Genomic DNA, 15632 nt, shown 5'->3' on the forward strand with positions numbered 1-15632 from the left:
TAAGTAGGGGATTTAAAATGTAGTAACATTGACTTGAAAAATGATAGTATTTTATAGGAAAAAGTTGAAATAAAGAGAAGCTTAAATGTCAGGTTATAGCTGACTTAAGATAATTTTTAAATATTTCATCTATCATGATTACCTTAACCTGTCTCATGTATTTATTCCTTTTTATTTTTTAAATTTCACTTATTTATTCATTTATTTTTGAGAAAGCAGGTGTGTATGCGAGCAGAAAGGTGCACAAGTTGTGGGGGAGGGGCAGAGGGAGAGGGAGAATCCCAAGCAGGCTCCACGCCCCCGTGCAGAGCCTGAAGTAGGGCTCTATCCCATGACTCTGAGAACATGACCTGAGCTGAAATGAAGAGTCGGACTTGACTGAGCCACCCAGGTGCCCTCATTTATTTCTTTTAAAAACCTTTTTAGGTGGGGCGCCTGGGTGGCTCAGTCGTTAAGCGTCTGCCTTCAGCTCAGGTCATGATCCCAGGATCCTGGGATCGAGCCCCGCATCGGGCTCTCTGCTCGGCGGGAAGCCTGCTTCTCCCTCTCCCACTCGCCCTGCTTGTGTTCCTGTTCTTGCTGTGTCTGTGTCAAATGAATAAATAAAATCTTTAAAAAAAAAATAAAAACCTTTTTAGGTAAGATAAATTGTAAGGAATAAAATAACAATGGATAATAAAATAATGACACCCTCATATATTCAACCCAGCTTAAGAAATATATATTGCTATAGTTATTTTTGAATGAGCAGGTGAAAACTGAATACCGATTAAAGCAATAAAACACTATACTTTTGAAGGTAGAAATCCTAGCTGATATTCTTTGGTGATATACATTGAATAAATAGTACAAGGATTGAAATTAAAAGATAAAAGATTTAAGATTAAGTAATTTAAAAATTTTAACTTTCCCACCTGAGACACCTTAAGAGAGATACAGGGCCTTGTAAGCCTGAAAGAGAGGTAATCAATCATAGATATGAAACAACTATTTCATATCTAGGGTAGTATGTTTAAAGTACAGTAATAACTATTGATTGCAGTTACTATTTTTGAGTGCTTATTCTGAGCCAAGCATCACACTCCGCCTTTATCTCATTTAGTCCTCACCAAAGCCTTTTGCTACAAATACTGTTCTCTCTCTTTCATAGATGAACCGTGATTCTGAGAAGTTAGGAAGCTTTTCTTCAAGGTCATGCAGTCAGTAAATGGCAGTTATTACTAATCTGCCTTCAACCATACGTAACATTTTAAAAATTTGTCACCCTTACTTACCTTGATGATAGATTGAAATTAAAACTAGTTTAGTGTGTATATAGCTTTTTGTGCTAGTTGTTAGTTACATTTAGTGTGGTCTGGTATCTGTGCTACAGGGAGCTATTTCAAGGTTGTGTTACAAGATTAAATCATCACTTCAACGCTGTGCTTGGAGGAACCCCAGACTTGCCTTCACTCATTTTCCAGTGGTTCTCTTGAAGTTCTTCCAAGTCTCACTTTGAATGATACATAGTCCGTACAGAATATTCTTATCCTATTTCTTCTGCAGTTTTCTGATATTTGTGTATTGCCGTTATCCACTAGTGCGTTATTTGTGTGTCCAGGAGTATCCTCATGGTCTAAAAGAGTTAGTGCAATTTCCAGACCAGTTGCCTTTTTATTAGATGAAATGACTGCATCACAAAGTGGTTGAGGTTTTGACAATATAAAATAGCTTTATCTGGGGCGCCTGGGTGGCTCAGTTGGTTAAGCGACTGCCTTCGGCTCAGGTCATGATCATGATCATGGAGTCCCAGGATCGAGTCCCGCATCAGGCTCCCTGCTCAGCAGGGAGTCTGCTTCTCCCTCTGACCCTCTCCCCTCTCATGTGCTCTCTCTCTCCTCTCATCCTCTCTCTAAAATAAATAAATAAAATCTTTAAAAAAAAAAATAGCTTTACCTGAAAATTTGGAGAGGTTAATATTACACTGTTGAGAAGTAGGTCCCAGCCTCAGATCTCATTAATCCGGTTATTTTAAAAGTTCAGGTGTTAGTTAAAATAGTATTTTTCTGTTATTGAGCTCCTTAAAGACTATCTTGGAATCCTATATTAATAGGAAATTTCTGTCATGTTTGTTTTGAACAGTTCATTTAAAAAAAAATTTTTTTTTAGCCTTTTTTTTTTAGATATTTATTTACTTATTTATTGATGGAGAGAGAGAAGGAGAGGGAGAAGCAGGCTCTCTGCTGAGCAAGGAGCTTGATTCGGGGCTCGATCCCAGAACCCCGGGATCATGACCTGAGCTGAATGCAGACATTCAACCCACTGAGCCACCCAGGCACCCCGTTTAAAAAATTTTTAAAGCTTATCTATAGACAGAAATATTCAGCTTTGGAGCTTTCCTTTTTCTTTTTTTTCTACAGATTTTATTTATTTATTTGAGAGAGAGAGAATGAGAAAGAGAGCACATGAGAGGGGGGAGGGTCCGAGGGAGAAGCAGACTCCCTGCCGAGCAGGGAGCCCGATGCGGAACTCGATCCCGGGACTCCAGGATCATGACCTGAGCCGAAGGCAGTCGCTTAACCAACTGAGCCACCCAGGCGCCCCGCTTTCCTTTTTCTTTTATTTCTTTTGCCTTGTGTTGAGTATGGCAGTTTGTTTCATTGTTTGAAATTGTGTGAAGGTAATAATTGGAATAGTTCTAAATTAATCCAGGAATGTACTGTCAAATGATACATCTGTAATTAGATGGTCAGAATGAATTTATTTTGAGTTCCTAAATTCGAGGAAAGGTTTTACTGCTTAGGTTAAATAGAGTGTAGAGTTAAGTAGATTGAGTCCACAGTCTGGCCCAACTCCTTACCAGCTGTGTGACCAGGGAGAAGTGGTATAAATTCTCTAAGTTTTCTTGTCAATAAAATGGGAATCATCATATCTGTACCATGTACCATGGTGGTGTTATGGAGACAAAATGAGGTAGATAGATAAATGCATAGTCAAGGCCTGGTCTAATCATTAACACGTGATGAATACTCAATGGACCTTGTTTTCAGGACATGTCTTAAATCTTTTATTAGAGTCACCATGCCTCCCCAATTTCAGGGTAATCTTTACTGAGGGCTCAAAATAAAAAAGGGTTATCCTGATTTACATTATGAGGCTATGCAGACACTAGTAATACATAGCACTGAATTATCCCCTTATTTGGCTATGTAGGTGAGTATCTCCTCCCTCTCTTACCTCTCAAATATACCTGCCTATATATAACATGGCTGAAGGCAAGCTTTTCAGATAAAGGAGTACTTCTCTTCCAAAAAAACCACTTCCATTATACTAGCCTTTTTTGGTGGTGGTTATTCAGGATTGGATGCACAATAGCAGTATCACTTGTTGCTTCCTAAAATATTAGAGATAATTGTCAGGTGTGCCGATTTTGGCCATAGGAACTTCTGATGTCTAGAGTGCTGAAGTACTTCTTTAATCTTATATTGTATTTTTCTGTCAACATGATTATCTGCATCAGTATTTCTATCAGGCCAGGTAATCAGTAGTTTACTTTAAAATTTTCTTAAATTTTATTTTATTGTGGTAAGGACACAACATGAGATCTGTCCTCATAACAGATTTTTAAGTGTGCAGTACAGTATTGTTAACTATAGGCACCATGCAGTATAGCACATCTCTGGAACTTAATTATCTTGCACAGCCGAAACTTTATACCCATTGATTAGCAACTCCCCCTTTCCACTGCACCCCAGTTCCTGGCAACCACCATTCTTCTCTCTGTTTCTATGAGTTTGACTATTTTAGATAACTCATATAATACTGCATGGAGTCATGCAGTATTTGTCCTTCTGTGACTGACTTATTTAACTTAGCATCATGTCCCCCAAAGGTCACCCATGTTGCATATTGCAAGATTTCCTTTTTCAAGGCTGAATAATACTCCATTGTATGTGTATGCCACATTTTTTTTTTATTCATTTATCCGTTGATGGGACTTGAAGTTGTTTCCGCATCTTGGCTCTTATAGAAAATGCTGCAATCAACATGGGAGTGTTGGCTCTTCAAGATCCTAATTTCAGGATAAATACCTGGAAGTTTGATTGCTGGATCATATGGTAGTTCTATTTTTAATTTTTAGGAACTTCCATACTGTTTTCCATACTGCTTACACCATTTTACATTCCCACTAACAATATTCAGTTTCTCTACATCCTTGCCAAAACATGTTGTCTTTTGGGGTTTTCTTTTGTTTTGATAATAACCATTGTAACAGGTGTGAGGTAATATCTCATGCCCCCCTTTTTTTTCAGATTTTACTTATTTATTTATTTTTTTAATTAATTTTTTTTTTTTTAAAGATTTTATCTATTTATTTGACAGAGAGAGAGCACAAGTAGGCAGAGCGGCAGGCAGAGGGTGAGGGAAAAGCAGGCTTCTCACTGAGCAGAGAGCCCGATGTGGGGCTCGATCCCAGGACCCTGGGATCATGAGCTGAGCCGAAGGCAGACGCTTAACGACTGAGCCACCCAGGCGCCCCAGATTTTACTTATTTATTATTTTTAGGCAATCTCCACACGCGGGGCTTAAACTCAAAATCCCGAGATCAAGATTTGCATGCTCCATCGACTAAGCCAGCCAGGCACCCCCTCTTGTTCTTTTGAGTTGCATTTCTCTGATAGTGACATTGAACATCTTTTCATATACCTGTTGGCCATTTATATATCTTCTAGTAGTTTAATTTTATATTAATGTGTGTGTTAGATCTTCTCTCCCTTTCTCCTTTTATCTATCCTAACCTAAGAACTCTCCGGAGTCTGGTGCTTTCATCACCACCAAGTTCCTAGGTCTTCGGAAAGTTGTAGAAAAGCCTTCTTGATGTAAACTTTTTAAAATTCCCCTCCTAAAAGATCTGTTTGGGTTACGTATTCCCCTAAATCAGTGATACCTATGAAGTCATCTTTAGGATTCCCCCCGGGTCATGCTCTAAGTTCTTTGGGGCTATCATTTTAAAGTCTCTATTATTTTTCCCTCACTTCCATTTTAAATTTAAAGTCCCTTAATGATATCAGTCACTCTTCACTCAAGTACATTTTTTGTCAGTTTTCTAAGATAGGCCTTGGTACAGAGTCTGTCATTCAGATATCTTAAGTTATGGACTACCAATCCAAACTCCACTCTTTAGTATTGGCCATCACCTTTTCTGTCCTTCTTTCTTATTCCCTTATTCCAATCTTCAGTCGTAGTTTATAAGGGAAAGATAACATCTGTAGACCTGTATTTTTCACTATTTTGGCATATTTTCAGAGATCCTACCTAAGTTTCTTTTCAGCAACATCATTTACTGCAAATGATTTAGAAGGCAGGAAAAATGTTTGCTGGTTTTAATAAGTCTTAGTTGGCTGCCTGTTTCATCTCAGATACACAATCCAGGAAAAAAACAAAATGCACCAACTGTCAGGACTATATTTAGCTGTCTCCATAACATACTAGTAGGAAGATGTCAGTTGACTGTAATTTCCTTTCTAAGATTTCCCTAACCTTGCTGTTACTTGTGGTTCTCTTATTCCTCAGAGCATGAGTTGATGCTTTTCCAGATGATTTGACAAAACCTTATTTATGAGTACTTGTTAGAACATGAAGTTTAAAGTGGACATCAGAATTTCCCGTGGGGTTGCTGCATTTCATTCATTCACTCAAATACTTACTGAGCACCTGTTTTGTGTCAGGAACTCTTGTAGGCTCTGGGTATACACACACACACACACACACACACACACACACACATTAATGAGCTTAATAGGCAGAAATGCTTCTCTCTGGATATGGTAGCAGGATTAGATGGATAATAAATTGCACTTTAGAAAGTGAAAGGTGCCATAGAGGAAAAATGAGCAGGAGTCAGAGGGAATTGAAGGTATAGAATGAGGAGAGTGATTACAATTTATAACAGGATAGTTAGGGTAGGCCTCATTATAAAAGTGACATTTGAATACAGATTTGAAGGACATGTGAGCCATGTAGGTATCTAGGGGAAGAGTGTTCTACGTAGAGTATAGAGGCCTTTGCCACTCTGCTAATACAAAAACAAGTAGTAAAAATGAAGAAAGCAATTTCAAAATAGCAGTGTCTTTTAAAATGTTTTTGCTGTGCAGGTATATATACTCAGAAATAAAAACATGTTCATACAAATGTATATAGCAGCATGATTCATAATAGCAAGAAAATAGAAACAACACAAATGTCCATTAACTGATAAATAAACAGAATGTGGTATATCTATACAATAGAAGGAAACTAATCCATGCCAGAGTGTGGATGAACTTTGATAATGTCATGCTAAGTGAAAGAAGGCAGTCACAGAGACCACATTTTGTATGACTCATTTATATGAGATGTCTAAAATAGGCAAATCCATAGTGACAGAAAGTAGGTAAGTGGTTGCCAGGTGCTGGGAGTGAGTGGGAATGAGGAGTGACTGCTAACAGGGTTTCTTTTTGGGGGCATAAAAATGTTCTAAAAACAACATTGGTTGTAGAACTCTGAATATACTAAAAACCCCTGAATTGTACACCTAAAAAGGGTGAATTCTATGGTGTGTGAATTGTATCTTAAAAAGCTGTTACAAAGTGTTTTTTTTTTTGAATGAAATTAGTTTTATTCAAGTTATTAAAAGAATGCTGAATAAAAAAAAAATTAGACCAGTGAACCATAATATGTTTGGAACCATATAATTCTAGCTATTTAGTGTGCATTAACACTTGGTATGTATCCAGTATTTTTAAAAGTACATTTCTAATTAAGGGCAGGGAGAGATGGTCAGGTCACACAAGAAGAAATCCATGACCATATTCATTTTAACTTTTATGCAGTATGAAGCAAATTATGTAGTATTTTCAAAATTTATCAGTCTTTTCCTTAGTAAATAGTTCTAATAATTTATCCTGTACAGTTAGCTAAATTTAAATTTTCATGAAGTTAAGTGGGTTCTGGATTTCATACACTTCTGGGTTACAGTCAGTAGACTAATTTTAAAATATGACAACATGGTCCCTCTGCATGAAGCTGGTAGGAAGCTATCACCATGTGATCCATCGCACAAGTTTAGAGCCCTGAACTGTTTGGTCTATGTACTCTTCAGCCGGAAGAGTTCACTCACCAAACTTTTTAGGTTTCTAAACACTTACTGTCAATTTCTGTACTTAGCTTGATGCTTGTGATTACACTATAAGTAGCATTGTTCTAGTATATTCATCCAATGGAATACCATATAGCCTTAAAACATTACTTTTTAAAAGAATATTTAATTCCATAGAAGGTTCTGTAGTAGAAGGTTAAAATTGTGTGAAAATGGGCTTAAGCAGTACAATTGACAATCTCAATTTTGTTTTATTTTTATTTATTTATTTATTTTTTAACCAGCCCTGAAAGAAATTATTTATGTATTTGACAGAGAGAGACACAGCAAGAGAGGGAACACAAGCAGGGGGAGTGGGAGAGGGAGAAGCAGGCTTCCTGCTGAGCAGGGAGTCCGATGCGGGGCTCGATCCCAGCACCCTGGGATCATGACCTGAGCCGAAGGCAGACGCCTAATGACTAAGCCACCCAGGCGCCCCTCTCAATTTTGTTTTAAAAGAGCCTATTCTAGGGGCACCTGGGTGGCTCAGTTGGTTAAGCATCTGCCTTCAGCTCAGGTCATGATCCCAGGGTCCTGGGATTAAGCCCCATGTCGGGCTCTCTGCTCAGCAGGGAGTCTGCTTCTCCCTCTGCCTCTCCCCCTGTTTGTGCTCTCTCTCAAATAAATAAATAAAATAAAATAAAATAAAAATAAAAAAAGCCTATTCTAAATAGAAGAAGGGAGGCTAGAATGATTATCTTTAGATGCTAGGATTTGCATTATGAGCATTTTAGATTTTTTACTGTGGACATGCATTACTTTTGTAATGAAAATATTGTTATTTTTAAGTTAAATTGTATTTACGGTGGGTCTCCTTAAAGTGACAGTGACAACAGAACAGCTGGCTCTTAATAACTCAGAAACCTTTTGGAATTGATTTGATACTTGGCAAACATTTTTAGGTGCCCATATTGTGCAAGGGCATTGTTTGGTAATGTGAGATTTAAAGATTCATTTACATGAACATTTTTTATTAGATTCTTTACTCTTGGGATGTTGAGGGCAATTCTTGTCCTCAAGAAACCCAGTGTAGTGGAGGGGAGCAATCACAATATGGTGCGCTAAAGTATGTGAGAGAGACGTGAACAGACCACTGCCTGTTCCTTAAAACCTGTGGTCTTGTAGAAGAATCTGTGCCTTAAAATCGGTACTACATGGCAAGCTCTGAAAGTATGGTATGGGAGATTCAGGAAAAACTCGAAGGATAACTGTACTAAATTCAGCCATATTTTTATCTTTTAGGTTTCAGCACAAAATGAACATAATTAGGGAGAACAAGGATTTGGCATGTTTCTACACGACAAAACATTCATGGAGGGGAAAGTAAGTATTTCTGTTGGTTTTATATTTCTGTGCCTCTGTGAAGTATCATTTTAAACATAATTTTCAATATCTTGAATAGTACCACACAGCTCACTTTTGCCATTTAGCCCTTCTCTTCTGAAAAGCATATGTGCATATTTTAAATGCAAATCCTACACTTGGAATAAATTATTGTTCTTTTTTTCTTTTGACATTTCTGGTTTTCTGTCTGTGTTAGGTAAGAGTTGGTAATAATTAAAAGTAACAAAAGGAAAACAGACCATCTGTCTACCTTCTTCGATGTTGCCAGTTAATGATTGGATTATATAGTAGTGGCAGAGTATTAATTCCATAGCTTTATTGCCCAGAGGCTAACCTGTGTGTGATGGCTACATTTTTGTGTCGATTTGCCGGTCAGAGAAATATGCTAATAGTGTTTTTATAATCTTTCTTTAGTCCTATAATGGATTTAAAAAAATTGGGTTTGCTCTTATTTTTTCCTTGGGAGAGGAAGTGACATTTTTTAGTAGGCTGCCTGGTCAGACCCAGATGTTGATGCTTCTGTTTCCTTTTTGTAAAACCGGTGATAATTCCTACCCCTCAGATTGCTGTGAGGACTAAATGAAGTGACATGGAGCATGCGAAGGTTTTAAAATCATGCCTAAATACATTGAGTATTCAGTGGATGGCACCAGTTGATCATTACCAAAAAGAGGTTTCCTGTCTAATCCTTTTAAGTAGTAATAAGTAAAATGAGTGTCCCACACTTCGACAAATAGGTGACCACATTATTCCAAATCAGGCCTCAGATAAACCATGCCACATACACAAAGCCAGTAACTTTGGATCTTTTTCTGAACTTTTCATCTTTTAGGTAATAGTGTAGTAACTTCTTAGAATGGTGCAACATCTGAATTCTGTAGTGTTTCTGGTTTGCGTTAGCAAACTGACTATAATTTTGAAAGATAGAGTGTACGAGCTCCTAAATTAGGGAGCATAACTGTTATAGTTGTAGAATATTTCTCTTGAAATTTTTTCTTCATTTAATTTCATTGAGCAAAGTTAGAAAATTAACATACCCAGGGTAGTGTGAGTCTCTTTAGTTCTTTGAATCAGCCTTAAAAAAGATTGTGTATTGAAATTATTTTTATTTTTTCCTCAAGTGGTAGGTTGCTCTGATCATCATACTCTATTTTTAATACAAGTATAGCATAGTGAAACAATAATTCTAAAAAATAAGGTTACTGAACACTTTTTGTTTTGTGAGCTTGTCAGTAATTGTGGTATCTGGAGAAGTTTTTTTTTGATGTTCTAGGAAAGTTGTGACTAAGACTTAAGACAATCCTCCTTCTTTACCTTCTGTAGTAATTTGGAGGAGAACTGTTTATTTGCTCTCAGCACGATTCCTTGCCTCCATCATTGACACCTTGAAACTTTTTTGTTTTGTTTTACAACATCCTTATTAAGATAAAATTTTCATAACATAAAATTCACCTTTTTAAAGTGTACCATTAGTGGTTTTTAATGTATTCAGTAGAGTAGTGGACACTAACCATTTTTGGAGCCCTTTCATCACCTTCCCCAAAATCTTCTCTAATAATATTAGCAATTACTTCCCTTTTTTCCTATCTTCTCAGCATCTGGCAGCCACTAATCCTACTTTCTGTCACAAGATTAGCTTTTTTTTTAGATTTATTTTGAGCGAGGTAGCGCGCGTACACACGAACACAGAGGGAGGGGCAATCTTAAGCAAAGAGAATCTTAAGCAAACTCTGCTGAGTGCAGAGTCCAACATGGGGCTCCATCCCAATGACCCTGAGATCATGACCCGAGCCAAAACAGAGTCAGATGCATGATTGTCTTCTTTCACTTAGCATAACGTTTTCAAGGTTCATCCTATTGTAGCTTGTGCATTTCATTTCTTTTTAATGCCAAGTAATATTCTATTGTATGAATTTACCACATTTTGTTTATCCACTCATCAGCTGATGGACCATTGTTGGTATTGTTTGGTAAATACTGATTGGTATTGTTTCCACTTTTTTACTATTATGAATAATGCTGCTATAAATGTCTATGTGTAACCTTATGGGTGAATGTGTATTTCCAGTTCTCTTGGGTACATACCTAGGAGTGGAATTGATGTTGTATGGAGTTATATAGAGTTACATGGTAACTCTATGTTTAACATTTTGAGGAATAGCCAAGCTTTTCCAAGTGGCTAAAGCATTTTGCAATCCTACTATCAGGGTATAAGGAATCCACTTTCTCCACATCCTTACCAACACTTGTGATTGTCTCTTCTCTTATTTTAGCTACCCTAATGGATATAAAGTGGTATCTCTGTCATTTTATTATTTTTTAAAAGATTTATTTATCTCTTTTGAGAGAGAGTGGGCACATATGTGCGTGAGTGGAGGGAGGGACAGAAGGAGAGCATCTTCAAGCAGACTCCCTGCTGAGTGCAGAGCCTGAGGCGGGGCTCAGCGCACAACCCCATGAGATCATGACCTGAGCTGAAACTAACAGTCGGATGCTTAACTGACTGAGCCACCCAGGCATCCCTTGTTGTGGTTTTAATTTGCATTTCCCTGATGACTAAGATGTTGAATATCTTTTTGTGTGTTTGTTGGCCATTTGTATATTTTTCACAAAATGTCTATTCAAATAATTTATCCATTTTTTATTTGGGTTATTTGTCCTTTTATTGTTGTAGGAGTTCATTATATATTCTGAATATAAGTTGCTTATCAGATACATGATTTGCAGATATTTTCTGCTATTTTGTGGGTTGTCTTTTCACTCTTGATGGTTATCTCCTGAAGCACAAGGTTTTTGATTTTGATGAAATCCAGTTTGTTTTTCTTTTGTGATTTGTGCTTTTGGTGTCATATCTAAGAAGCCATTACCTAATCCAGGGTCTCAAAGATTTATTCCTATATTCTAAGAATTTTATAGCTTCGATTTTGGGTTAATTTTTATTGTAGTGTGAAATAGGGATGCAACTTCATTCTTTTTGCATGTGGATATCCAGTTGTCCCAGCATCATTTGTTGAAAAGATGATTCTTTCCCCGTTGAGTTGTTTTGGCACTCTTGTCAAAAATAATAGGCCATAAATGTAAAGGCTTATTTCTGAACTGCCAGTTTTGTCCCATTGATCTATATACCTGACCTTATGCCAGAGCTATACTGTCTTGATTACTGTAGCTTTGTACTGTTTTAAAACTAGGAAGTTTGAGGTTCCAGCTTTGTTCGTTTTCAAGATTGGGCTATTCTGGGTCTCTTGCATTTCCGTATGAATTTTAGAGTCAGGTAGTCAATTTTACAAAAAAGGCTGCTGGGATTTTGATAGGGAATTTATTAAATATGTGGATCAAATGGAGTATTGCCACCATAACAATATTGAGACTTGATCCATGAAAGTGGGATGTCTTTCCATTTATTTACATCTTTTAAATTTTCTTTCAACAGTATTTTGTTGTTTTTAATGTACACACCTTGAAGCTTTTACCTTCTTGAAAGATCTTGCATTTCCAGAGTGTGATAGTTATTTCATTAATAATGTAAATTATTATGTGGCACTCAAATTTTTATTATACTTACCTATTTTATGTGGCCAATTCTAATCTAACTTTAAAGCATTCCTCATCAGTCTTAATGCAAAAAAACAAATGGCTAACATTAAAAATTCTGTATTGTTTCAGAGTTGTTAATTGAATCCTTTCTCTAGAAATAAGTCTATTTACAACAAATTCTACATGTGATTTTGGGGATTTAGGGCCTCAGTTTTAAGTGACTTCATGCCTACATACATACTGCTAACCCAGGCCCAACATTCAGAAAAATGACATTGATAGTGGCAGCAAAGATGAGGAAATATTTTTCTTTCTATGTATTTCTAAGTTAAAAGTATATGTCTAAATTAAACATGTCTATATATTTAGATATGTTCTAAATTAAAAATAACCTCTTTTACATATTTCTGTTGAGGATATTCATGTGACCTATTTCATATTACCTTTGTAATAGTTTTCTTTTTTTTTAAAGATTCTATTCATTTATTTGAGAGAGAGAGACACAGCGAGAGAGGGAACACAAGCAGGGGGAGTGGGAGAGGGAGAAGCAGGCTTCCCGCCGAGCAGGGAGCCCGATGCGGGGCTTGATCCCAGGACCCTGGGATCATGACCCGAGCCGAAGGCAGTCGCCCAACCAACTGAGCCACCCAGGCGCCCTGTAATAGTTTTCATGTGTCTCATTTTGCAGCCACTACTCCATACTCTTAATAATTCAGGTCTGTTCACGGTTAGTGTAGTCTCCTTAGCTGGCAAAGTAGCCTTTTCTCCTATGCTTGTCATTTTCCCGCTTGCAAAGTACATGACTATATGTTTGCTCTGGAAGGAACAGGAAGGGCGAATAGATTTCAGGAGTAAAAAGCACCTTTCTTTCACGGAAGAGCAAAGTTTCCTTTTTGGCCTAAGCAAGCCATTTCTAATAGGAAGGAGAATGCATATATTTCAGTTAAAGCAGAAGTGTAGATTCACTTTGGGAAACTTTAGGGTGATTTTCAAAATGTAGGTTTTTAGTTTTTTCTGGGTGGAAATTACAAATAAAATCTACCTGTGGATCACTTTGGTATTTGCATACATTAATTGTAGCAAATACTCTGAATTTAAGAGTAGCATTTTAGTGTCTGCACTAGATTTTAATACGTTGGGATGGATATATGGTAATCAGTCTGTGGAATTAAATGGCAGATGCTTATGACATTCATATACAGTCTGTGTAGTGACTAGATACAGGAAATTGAGAGGAAAGTCAACTGAAAGTGAAGCTGGCAAATTTCTGATACCTTTCTTATGTGTAGAAATAGAATCCTGCAAAAGAAGAGATACTCCTCTCTTTAGCCATCTGGAATTTACAAATGTCACCAACTCTGATAATCCTAGAAATCCTGAGTGTTTTTTCCCTTGCTTTATTGATCTAGCTCTTGACCCTGCCAGCCTCTAAACCTCAGATGAGTGCATCTTGAACTGTTTTTGTGTTTTCTTTATATAATTCTTTATGCTTATTATCAGGCAATCTGGGATTTGAACATTTTTCATCCAGAAGTGCAAATAATAACGCATTTGCTTTTTGGGAATTTTGTATTTACACACAGTGTTGTATTAAAAGCAAGCTCCAGGAGCAAAGATAGTCTTTTCATCTGGACATGCACATGCAAAAAAAAAAAAAAAAAAAGAATCTAGGCACAGACTTTACACTTTTCACAGAAGTTAACTCAAAATGGGTCACTGACCTAAACGTGAAACACAGAAGTCTTAAAGATAACATGGGAGGACACCTGGGTGGCTCAGTTGGTTAAGCGACTGCCTTCGGCTCAGGTCATGATCCTGGAGTCCCAGGATCGAGTCCCACATCGGGCTCCCCACTCAGCGGGGAGTCTGCTTCTCCCTCTGACCCTCCTCCCTCTCGTGCTGTCTCTCATTCTCTCTCTCTCAAATAAATAAAATCTTAAAAAAAAAAGAAAAAAGACAACATGGGAGAAAACCTAGATGACTCTTGGGTTTGGTGATGACTTTTTATATACAACACCAAAGATGTGACCCATGAAAAAATGAATTGATCGGCTGGACTTCATTAAAATTAAAAATTTCTCTGCAAAAGACACTGTCAAGAGACTGTAAAAACAAGCTGGGAGAAAATATTTGTAAAAGACATTTGATGAAGGACTATTCAAAGTATACAAAGAACCCTTAAAACTCAACAATAAGAAAACCAACAACCCAATTAAAAAATGAGCCAAAGACTTTAACAGAGATCTCACCAAAGTAGAAATACAGATGACAAACATATGAAAAGATGCTTCACATCATCAGTCATCAGGGAAATGCAAATGTCGGGATACTACTCACATTTATTGGATTGGCCAAAATCCAGAACACTGAAGTGCCAAATGCTGACAAGGATGTGGAGCAAAGGGAACTCCCATCCGTTGCTGGTGGGAATGCAAAATGGTATAGCCACTTTGGAAGACCGTTTGGTGGTTTCTTACAAAACTCAACATCCTCTTACCATATGATCCAGCAATCACACTCCGTAGTATTTACCCAAAAGAGTTGAAAATTACATCCACACAAAAACCTGCACACAGATGTTTATAGCACCTTTATGTATAATCACCAAAACTTGGAAACAACCAGAATGTCCGTCAGTAAGTGAATGGACAGATAAACTGTAGTACATGCAGATGATGAGTATTACTCAGTGCCAAAATGAAATCAACCATCAAGCTAGGAAAGACATGAAAGAAACTTAAATGCATATTACTGACAGAAGCCAGTCTGAAAAGGTTGCATATTGTATAATTCCAACTACATGACATTGCAGAATAGGCAGAACTTTGGAGACAGTAAAAAGATGAGTAGCTGCCAAGGTTTAAGGAGGAGGGAGGGGTAAAAGGTGGAGCACAAAGGATTTTTAGGGCAGTGAAACTTACTCTGTATGATACTGTAATGGTGGATACATGCCTTTATACATTTGTCCAGACCCATAGAATGTACAACACCAGGAGTGAACCCTAATGTAAACTGGACTTGGGTTGAAAATGATGTGTCAGTATAGGTTCAGCAATTAAACAAATGTATGTACCACTGTGGTGGGTGGAGAATTTGATAATAAGGGAGGCTGTGCATGGGTGGGGACAGGGAGTATTTGGGAAGTCTCTGTACCTTTGGCATAATCTTGCTGTGAACCTAAAACTGCTCTAAAAATTAAAAAAAAAAAATTTTTTTTTTTTTTTTAAAGATTTTATTTATTTGACAGAGAGAGCACAAGCAGAGGGAGAGAGAGGGAGAAGCAGGCTGCCCGCTGAGCAAGGAGCCCGATGTGGGACTCGATCCCAGGACGCTGGGATCATGACCTGGGCCGAAGGCAGCCGCTTAACCGATTGAGCCACCCAGGTGTCCCTAAAAATTAAAAATATTTTTAAAAACAGCTCTATCTGAGCTGGAAAAAATACAGACCTTGCATCATGAAATTTAAGCCCTTACATTTCATGGGATGTGGTTTAGTTCCCCTGAAAGAAACGGGACATTTTCTTACTGAGTTACTGGGATAGATAATTGCAGAGAGAGTATGTGCTATACATTCCTTCTTCCTCTTTTCTGAGGAATA

At 37.4% G+C, this 15632-nt stretch overlaps 1 protein-coding gene across 3 annotated transcripts in view; it reads left to right on the plus strand.

Moving 5' to 3' along the window:
* The window catches only part of DNAJC13 (DnaJ heat shock protein family (Hsp40) member C13), a 123874-nt gene that overhangs the window by 11748 nt on the left and 96494 nt on the right, over positions 1 to 15632 (plus strand). For all 3 annotated transcript variants that reach the window (XM_034994710.1, XM_034994720.1, XM_034994729.1), the window contains one exon: positions 8399 to 8479. In XM_034994710.1, coding sequence (XP_034850601.1) covers positions 8399 to 8479 — 81 coding nt within the window. The remainder of the gene's footprint in view (positions 1 to 8398; positions 8480 to 15632) is intronic.

Source organism: Mirounga leonina, unplaced genomic scaffold (genome assembly GCF_011800145.1).
Source record: "Mirounga leonina isolate KUSES-001 unplaced genomic scaffold, KU_Mleo_1.0 Mir_115, whole genome shotgun sequence".
NCBI lineage: Eukaryota > Metazoa > Chordata > Mammalia > Carnivora > Phocidae > Mirounga > Mirounga leonina.